General features: G+C 44.0%; 1 protein-coding gene across 7 annotated transcripts in view; it reads left to right on the top strand.

The window, feature by feature from the left end:
- Positions 1 to 9,448, top strand: part of LOC135558908 (unconventional myosin-IXb-like) — a 76,259-nt gene extending 66,811 nt beyond the window's left edge. For 6 of the 7 annotated variants that reach the window (XM_064993125.1, XM_064993127.1, XM_064993121.1 and 3 more), the window contains 8 exons: positions 6 to 198; positions 447 to 575; positions 856 to 961; positions 1,291 to 1,422; positions 1,692 to 1,815; positions 2,882 to 3,003; positions 3,792 to 3,931; positions 9,345 to 9,448. In XM_064993125.1, the coding sequence (XP_064849197.1) occupies positions 6 to 198; positions 447 to 575; positions 856 to 961; positions 1,291 to 1,422; positions 1,692 to 1,815; positions 2,882 to 3,003; positions 3,792 to 3,927 (942 nt within the window). In that variant the 3' untranslated portion in view covers positions 3,928 to 3,931; positions 9,345 to 9,448. The remainder of the gene's footprint in view (positions 1 to 5; positions 199 to 446; positions 576 to 855; positions 962 to 1,290; positions 1,423 to 1,691; positions 1,816 to 2,881; positions 3,004 to 3,791; positions 3,932 to 9,344) is intronic. The other variant, XM_064993126.1, reaches the window with a different exon arrangement.
- Positions 9,449 to 9,771: the final 323 nt, after the last annotated feature.

Genomic DNA, 9,771 nt, shown 5'->3' with positions numbered 1-9,771 from the left:
GTTAGGATGATGGGGTACCTGGCCATCTGCACTTTGGGGTACAGGTGTGTGTTCTGACCAGTAAGACCTACCCAATCCCTATGGTGGTACAGATGATGCTGGAGCATGTGGAGATGAATGGCCTGTACACAGAGGGCATCTACCGCAAGTCTGGCTCTGCCTGCCACGCCAGGGAACTGCACCAGCTACTGGAGACCAGTAAGACCGCTAGCTTAACCCTGAATGTCCTTTTTGGTTTAGTACAATCAACAAAACCTTTTTACTGTATTAAACTGTACTAATTGTTGGTCAATCAATAAAAGCACTACATTCACACACTATTGTAGTATACTGGTAGTTACAGCATTTAACATAGTCATGTTTCTGTTTTTCATTTTTACATTCATCAATTTATTTGGACAATTCTTACCACAAAAAAAACAAAAGACAATTGTATTTGTTGTCAGACCCGGAGAGGGCAACTCTTGAGAAATACTCCATCCACACGGTGACAGGTCTGGTGAAACGCTGGCTCAGAGAGCTGCCTGAGCCCCTCCTTACCTTTAGCCTCTACAACGACTTCCTGCACGCTGTGGGTGAGTTTGTCTGGTGGGCTGTGTTCAGTAGGGCACAATGTAGCAAAAGAAGAAATTGAGTTGTCATAGTTGTGTGAAGTTCATTAAGTATTTTTTCATTAAGAAATGCCAGAGAAATCAGTTTCAAATACTTGTGGTGCACTAGATTTAGCCCCATACACTGGATTCAATGGAATAGTCCTTTGTCCACCCTGCACGCCAATCAAGCTAAATTAGCCACCTGAAGTACTTTAGTAGTACAGTATGTCAAAGTATTTGACACTGTTCATTTCATCTGCAGAGTTGCCAGAGCAATCTGAACAGCTGCGTGCGGTCTACCAGAAACTGGACGACCTCCCCCCTTCTAACTTCAACACGCTGGAGAGGCTGGTCTTTCACCTGGTCAGGTAGGTAGCAGCAGACCGATTGATCAGTATTATCTACAGTATATGGGTATAATGGTCTTTCTACTTATCACTCGTTTTCACATCACTCAATAACCTGTACAGTACATCACCATTCATCTTGACTGATAGTAGCAATCCACCATCTTCCATACAAAGCCTTTCATATGCTATGCTTTGGGCCTTGAGTTTTTACTTAGGTCCCGGAGTGTGTCCTACTCACACTTGACCAGGAACAACTTTGGTCGCTGATTATGCCACATGACAGGTTAACCATGTTACAGTATGTATTGCGATGTTGTGTCAGACTGATGGATATTTCCTTCCTCTAGAGTGGCAAAGGAGGAAGAGCACAACCGGATGTCTGCTAACTCCCTGGCCATAGTGTTTGCCCCCTGCATCCTGCGATCCCCTGACACCACAGACCCTTTCCTTAGCATGAAGGACATCTCCAAGATAACCACGTGAGACTACACTACATTACTACAGTAGTAATAATGTAAACAAAGAGGGCTGATGTAGTTATTTTAGGGCGTTTTCTTGAAACACATTTTATTGTTAGTGGCATTCTAATGTGAGAAACGCCTGTAAACTCACTTTCATGTACAGCCAATGCACTGATGTGATGTTTGCACTTAAGTTGTAGTTGCATACGCATATCTCTCAAGTTAAGATGTAGTCACATTTTGTGTGTATTTTGCTGTAAGAAACCCTCTCCTTTCTCTCCCACCAGGTGTGTGGAGATCCTGATCTTAGAACAGTTTAGACGGTACAATGAGAAGATGCAGGAGATCACAGAGCTGGAGTTCGCTGAGGCCCTGGCCGTCAACAAACTGATGCTCAAGAGACAGAACACTGTAAGTATATTACAATAGTACAGGACCTTTTTTTATTTCTGTTATTTGTATTTACAATGTATGTAGTTCTATCCTTGAGCTGTTCCGGTCTATTAATGTTCTGTATTATGTTTTGTTTGGGACCGCAGTAAAAGTAGCTACTGCATTAGCAACAGCTAATAGGGATCCTACTAATAAAATAACGAATGACTGTCGCTACCATTTCACACTGTAGACAGGACACTGGAAGAACACTTTGGTTCCACCATAACATTGCTTTGACATCACATTGGGTTGCAAAATTTTGGAAATGTTTTCAGGTTTTTGAGAAATCGTCCAGGAAAAACAAACAAGCTTGGGGAAAGCTTGAATTTTGCAACCCTAGATCAATGACATGTTTACAACATACTTTATAATCTTGATATACACTGAGTATACAAAACATTAAGGACACCTGCTCTTTCCATGACAGACTGACCAGCTGAATCCAAGTGAAAGCTATGATCCATTATTGATGTCACTTGTTAAATCTACTTCAAAATCGGTGTTGCTGAAGGGGAGTTGACAAGTTAAAGGATTTTTAAGCCTTGATACAATTGAGACATGGATTGTGTATGTGTGCCATTGACGGTTAATGGGCAATACAAAATATTTAAGTGCCTTTGAACAGGAGCCAGGCACACCGGTTTGTGTCAACAACTAGAGCGCTGCTGGATTTTTCATGCTCAACAGTTTCATGTGTGAATCAAGAATGGTCCACTGCCCAAAGGACATCCAGCCAACTTCTGTGGAAGCATTGGAGTCTACATGGGACAGCATCCCAGTGGAACACTTTCGACATCTTGTAGAGTCCATTCCCCGAAGAATTGAGGCTGTTCTGATGGCAAAAGGGGGGTGGGTGCAACTCAATATTAGGCAGGTCGTCCTAATGTTTGGTATACTCTTGTGTGTAATACATCTGAGAATATGTAAACCTGGTGATCCAAATACCAATTCCCACTAGGAATTTCACTTTGGGAATATGGTTCTCACGTTCCCAAAAAAAGTTGTCTTGTCTGGTATATTGAATCATACTATATATCTGCAGATCTTAGAGAAATCTTCATCAGAGCTGGACGTACCTCAAATGGACGATCTTAACCGATCGGATATAGACATGGAGTCAGAGAGGACCCTCATCGAGAGGATCAAATCCATCAAAGAGGAGAAGTGAGTGAAGAGACTGACTCCTAGTTCTCTGTTATGGGGTACCAAATCTTCTAGCCCAGCACGAACGCATCTGACTGAACTAATCAACAATGAATCAGATGTGTTAAAGAGGAACGCTATCTCAGTAGAAGCTGTCAGTGTTAAAGGGGCAGTGGTTAAAAATGTGATTTTCAATTTTTTTAAAGATATTTCAGCGAGGTCGAAATAGCAATCTGCAAGTGAAATTATGATAATGCCCTTTTTGTGTAACAGCTGTTTCAAAAAATGCCTGGAATTTCAGCCTGTTCACGTGGGAGGGAGTTTTTTGCTCAGATCATGACATCACAATCTAATCTAATTACTCTGACCAATAATGTATCCTCCTACTTTGAAGGGGTAAGCGATGTATGTACCATATACCATACAGCTCAGCATTTCTCAATACATTCCTGGACCTTCAGAGGGGTGCACAATTTTGTTAAACCCAGCACTAACCCACTTGATTCAAACAATCACTGAGCCCTTGTTAGTTGACTCAGATGTGTTATAGTGCTGGACTAGAACAAAAAGGTGCAGTCCCAGGAATATATTAAGAGACACTGTCTTAGTGGTACAATAGGAGTTCTTGGCATTTGCCTCAGCACTATATGTGTGTGTGTGTGTGTGTGTGTGTGTGTGTGTGTGTGTGTGTGTGTGTGTGTGTGTGTGTGTGTGTGTGTGTGTGTGTGTGTGTGTGTGTGTGTGTGTGTGTGTGTGTGTGTGTGTGTGTGTGTGTGTGTGTGTGTGTGTGTGTGTGTGTGTGTGTGTAGGGAGGAGCTGGCGTGCAGGTTGCCAGAGTTGGAGCAGGAGAACTTTGACGACTCAGAGTCCAGATTGTCGTTGTCTATCAGCTCAGAGAGCCTGCTGGAGGATAGAGTGAGAAGCCTAGAGTCAGAAGGTCAATAGAGAGGTACGGTAGGCCTTCACCATCCTCTGCCTTCATTCACTTCAACTCTTTGTTTTCAGTAACACATTATTTTACTGCCTACACTTTATTTTACAGCCCAGGAAGTTACTTAGAAATTACTTGTGAAAATAATTGTGTTTTGATTGCACTTGCGTTCTTAAACCAGGCTGTAAAAAAAGTATTGTTTTCTACCTCTGGTGCATTGGAAGTAGCATGGTTGACATATCCGTGTTTTACCCAACTCCTGCTAGCGAACTCCTGGCTATATTAGGGGAGAGATTTTTTAAGAAACAAGTGGTGGATTCCCTTTTAAGATGCCACCTTCTACAGTAGCTAGTTGTAAAGTGGGTCTGCATGCTTTTTAGCGCCGGTTTTGTGTAACCAGGAAAAGGATTTGCCGTTTACAATGGTCTTTCTATTGCATTTCTGACTGACCTTTTGTATTAGTATCACAAGCAGGCCGACTATCAGCCAGTCCCTGTTTCTTGTTGTTGTTGTTTTTTCAGCCAATCCCTGTTGTACAAGTGTTACGAAACCGATAAACTAGCTTGCTAATATTGTTCCACCTGCTAAGTCTAAGGGTCTTAATCAAATCAAACTTTATTTGTCACATGCGCCGAAACAACAACTTTACCATGAAATGCTTACTTACAAGACCTTAACCAACATTGCCGTTCAAGAAGAAAATATTTACCAAGTAGACTAAAATAAGAAGTAATAATAAAAAGTAACACAATAAGAATAACACGGCTATATACAGGGGGCACCGGTACCGAGTCAGTGTGCAATTGCAAATGAATCATTGCTTAAATTGTTTTAGTGAAATCCCATTGGAACTGCACTTGCAAAACACTTCTCTAATTAATTTATAAAATGGACAGTCATATTGTTACCGCAGACCATCTTAACGCTTTGCATGGGTCCAAATCTATCTGCAAAAACGTTATTGCCACTTGGTCTCTAGCAAATTGTACTCAACTACTAGCTTCAATAAGGCTCTCAGTACAGGCTAGTTGAGGTAATCTGTATGTGTAGGTGGGGGCGAAGTGACTATGCATAGGTAACAAACAACCAGCGAGTAGCAGCAGTGTACAAAAGGGGGGGGGGTCAATGTAACTTGTCCGGTGGCGATTTTATGAATTGTTTAGTGGTTAATTTCTTTACTATCAAATGAGAGACAAACTTATCACACAAGTCAGAGTTATACTTAAACTAAATCTTTAATAGTGAGAGCTTTGCAATAGCGATGGCTGGTCGACGAATCATCATCTCTGATGATCCGTTGAGAGCGCCAACACAAAGGCTACTGAGATCTTTTATAGCAAAGATCCATCCCCTAGTCTACATAACAAACCACAGATGTTTGGAACGGGTCACAAGGTGAGACTTTTTAAATGAGAAAGGAGTATCCCGTAGCCAGATAGCATTCGTTCAGTTTGGCCCCTAAGACTAGGTTCCGATCTCGTTCCAGGTACTCATAAAACATAAACACCAACTCGACCAATGGCATAAATTAATTGTCAACTACAGATACTCCCATCTCAAGTAAAACCCCATCTTGACCACACTCCTGGACAAGCTCACTGAGGGGAGTGAGCCTCTAGGTCATACACTATCCCAGGATAAGTGCAACATCAGAGATGACGTACAATGGTTCCAGACACTACCACACACACATCCCCCAATGCCAACGGAGGGAGTGACTGGCTCACAGACATTGTGGAGACAAGTAATTGGTTCCCCATTAATCACTCCATCCCTTCACATGGTTTAAGAATAGGAAAAGACACATTCACATATGAAGACAATGTCCCCCCTGTCCTCTTCCCTTTCTGATATTCTGCACAGCACCAGGGATATGTGAAAGACCAGCCTGACCTCTCCCCTCTCTGGGCCCCTGGTGACTGAGCCCCAGCTGAGGGAAGAAGTGCAACTGCCAACACCAGAGTACGAAGAGATACATTCTAATAACAAGTATATCACATAAGCATATTATGCAGATAAGACATCTTAATTATCTATGTTACACAACTTATTCTGATTCTTCCGCCACAATTGTTCAGCAGTCTTATGGCTTGGGGATAGAAGCTGTTGAGGAGCCTTTTGGTCCTAGACTTGGCGCTCCGGTACCGCTTGCCGTGCGGTAGCAGAGAAAACCGTCTGTAACTTGGGTGACTGGAGTCTCTGACAATTTTATGGGCTTTCCTCTGACACTGCCTATTATATAGGTCCTGGATGGCAGGAAGCTTGGCCCCAGTGATGTACTGGGCTGTTCCCACTACCCTCTGTACCGCCTTACGCTCAGATACCGAGTAGTTGCCATACCAGGTGGTGATGCAACCGGTCAGGATGTTCTTGATGGTGTACCTGTAGTACCTTTTGAGGAACCGGGGACCATGCCAAATCTTTTCAGTCTCCTGAGGGGGGACAAAGGTTTTGTCGTGCCCTCTTCACGACTGTCTTGGTGTGTTTGGACCATGATAGTTCGTTGGTGATGTGGACACCAAGGAACTTAAACTCTCAACCCGCTCCACTCCAGCCCCGTTGATGTTAATGGGGTCCTGGTCGGCCCTCCTTTTCCTGTAGTCCACGATCAGCTCCTTCGTCGTGCTCACATTGAGGGAGAGGTTGTTGTCCTGGCACCACACTGCCAGTTTTCTGACCTCCTCCCTATAGGCCATCTCATCGTTGTCAGTGATCAGGCCTACCACTGTTGTGTCGTCAGCAAACTTAATGATGGTGTTGGAGTCATGTTTGGCCACACAGTTGTGGGTGAACAGGGAATACAGGAGGGCACTAAGTACACACCCCTGAGGGGCCCCGGTCTTAAGGATCAGCATGGCAGACGTGTTGTTGCCTACTCTTACCACCTCAGGGTGGCCTGTCTGGAAGTCCAGGATCCAGTTGCAGAGGGAGGTGTTTAGTCCCAGGGTCTTTAGCTTTGTGATGAGCATTGTGGGCACTATGGTGTTGAACGCTGAGCTGTAGTCAATGAACAGCATTCTCACATAGATGTTCCTTTTGTCCAGGTGAGAAAGGGCAGTGTTGTGTGCGATTGAGATTGTGTCATTTGTGGATCTGTTGGGGCGGTATGCGAATTGGAGTGGTGTCCGGGAGGATGCTGTTGATGTGAGCCATGGCCAGCCTTTCAAAGCACTTAATGGCTACCGATTTGAGTGCCACGGGGTGGTAATCATTTAGGCAGCTGGTGCTCTCGTGCATGCTTCAGTGTGGCTTGCCTCAAAGCGAGCATAATAGGCATTTCGCTCGTCTGGTAGGCTCGCGTCACTGGGCAGCTCGTGTCTGGGTATCCCTTTGTAGTCCATAATAGTTCTCCAGCCCTGCCACATCTGACGAGCGTCAGAGCTGGTGTAGTTTGATTCAATCTTAATCCTGTATTGACACTTTGCTTGTTTGATGGCTCGTTGGAGGGCATAGCGGGATTTCCTCTAAGCTTCCGGATTAGACTTCCGCTCCTTGAAAGCGGCCACTCTAGCCTTTAGCTCGATGCGGATGTTGCCTATAATCCATCGCTTCTGGTTGGGATATGTACGGTCACTGTGGGGACGACCTCATCAAAGCACTTATTGATGAAGCCGATGATTGAGGTGGTGTATTCCTCAATGCCAGTGAATGAATCCCGGAACATATTCCAGTCTGTGCTAGCAAAACAGTCCTGTAGTGTAACATCCGCGTCATGTGACCATTTCAGTATTGAGCGAGTCACTGGTACTTCCCGCTTTAGTTTTTGCTTGTAAGCAGGAATAGGAGCCCTAGACCACTAGGAGCGCCACTTCTGGGTGAGCATTTTCTTCTTTGCTTATGGCCTTATAGAGTTGGTTGAGAGCGGTCTTAGTGCCAGCTTTGTTTTGTGGTGGTAAATAGACTGCTACGAATAATACAGATGAGAACTCTCTTTGGAAGATAATGTGGTCTACAACTTATCATAAGGTACTATACCTCAGGCGAGCAATGCCTCGAGACTTCTATAATATTAGACATCGCGCACCAGCTGTTATTGACAAAAAGACACACCCTCGCTACCTCTGGTAAGACGAGGGGTGTCTCTGTTCTGCCGGTGCATGTAAAATCCCGCAAGCTCTTATATTGTCCGTATCTTCATTCAGCCACATCTCGGTAAAACAACATAAGATGTTACAGTTTTCAATGTCCCGGTGGTAGGATAATCTTAATTGTAGGTAATACATTTTATTTTCCAATGATTGCACGTTAGCAAAAATAATGCAAGGCAGTGGAAGTTTACTCATTCGCCCCCGGATTCTCAGGATGCCCAATCTGCGTCCTCTTCTCCGGCGTCTTTTCTTCACGCAAAAGGCATGGATCTGGGTCTGTTCCAGTGAAAGCATGATATCCTTCTCGTCTGACTCGTTAAAGGAAAAAGTTTCTTCCAGTCCGCGGTGAGTAATCACTGTTCTGATGTCCAGAAGTTATTTTTGGTCATAAGAGACAGTACCAGCAACATTAGGTACACAAATAAGTAAAAAAATAAGTTACACAAATGCAAACAAAATAGCACAATTGGTTGGGAGAATGTAAAACGTCAGCCATGTTCTTCGGCGCCATCTTCTTCAAGAAGACGACGCCAATCTTAGGCCTAATTAACTGGTCTGTAACCAAGTGGTCAGGCCAATGACATCACCAGACCAACTCCTTGAATTCCCTACACTTTGAAGTTTGCAATTGTAAAAAAAAAAAAAAAACACTTGCACAAAACATATTTATACTTAGGATTTCACTATTCAATAGGAGTTGAAGTTCAAAAATCGTCAGAGGACGATGACAAATCAGCATATGAAGACTGTGTTGTATGTGCATGTGTCTAGGTGACAGCAAACTTACCGGCATCAGCTCCGTCATTAGCTTTAGATCGGCCAGTCCAAGCAAATTATTGTTTGTTGTTCAAAAGGGTGACCAAAAAAAGAAGATATACAAAAACAAAACTATGAAGAGGTAAGCCTAAACTAAAAAGGCCAAGAGGCCTCTGGTCACAGGTAGCCAATCCACTGATTGCTCGCACATGTGAACTTATCAAGGCTTCCAGCCCCTATTCTGTTGGTGCTGCCACCTGGGAATGGAGTGTGGATGTGTGTCATGGTAGTGTGTTGCCTAACTGTGTGCTAACATTAAATGACCCCCATATCATAACACTAATCTGGTCCTAGATCTGTATGCGCTTTAGCCAACTAGTCTTCTGTAGCTCAGTTGGTAGAGCATGGTGCTTGCAACCCCAAGATAGTGGGTTTTCTATTCCCGGGACTGCCTACATGTATAATATTATATTAACTCCTCTGACTATAATTGTCATGCCCAGCACAAACTGATCTGGGATCAGCTACTATTTGACTAATCCAGAGCTGTCTACTATTAGACTAATCCAGACGGGTGTCTCCACCAGGCAGAGTGAACCTGTTGTGGAGTAGCCAGAGGCAGGAGTTGACTGCTGACCTGGCCCAAAGAACTACAGCTACAGGCCCCAGAGACCAACCAGATGGACAGAACCCCCAGCCCAACACCAAGGCAAGGCACAGGAAACTCCCAGACCTGAACATCCCCTTCATAGATGAGGAGGACGAGTCTGGGTCCCAGTCTGTTCTTGTTCCATATTGAATTGTCATTCCAAACAATTTGCGGTCAACTTGAGAACTAGAAATACCTCTAAAATACAGGAGTAATCAGTGGAGCTGTATTATGGCAACACAAACAAGAACCATGCACTTTCTGTACATGTTCTTATGTCCGTTAGTGTGTGTGTGTGCGTGTGCGTGTGCGTGCGTGCGTGCGTGGATGTTGAATGCGGTTGTGGTTTTCTAATGAGGAAACAT

The sequence above is a fragment of the Oncorhynchus masou genome, chromosome 17 (assembly GCF_036934945.1).
Source record: "Oncorhynchus masou masou isolate Uvic2021 chromosome 17, UVic_Omas_1.1, whole genome shotgun sequence".
NCBI classification, from domain to species: Eukaryota; Metazoa; Chordata; class Actinopteri; order Salmoniformes; family Salmonidae; genus Oncorhynchus; species Oncorhynchus masou.
The sequence above is the reverse complement of the archived record's forward strand: the minus strand, read 5'-3'. Positions and strand labels throughout refer to the sequence as shown.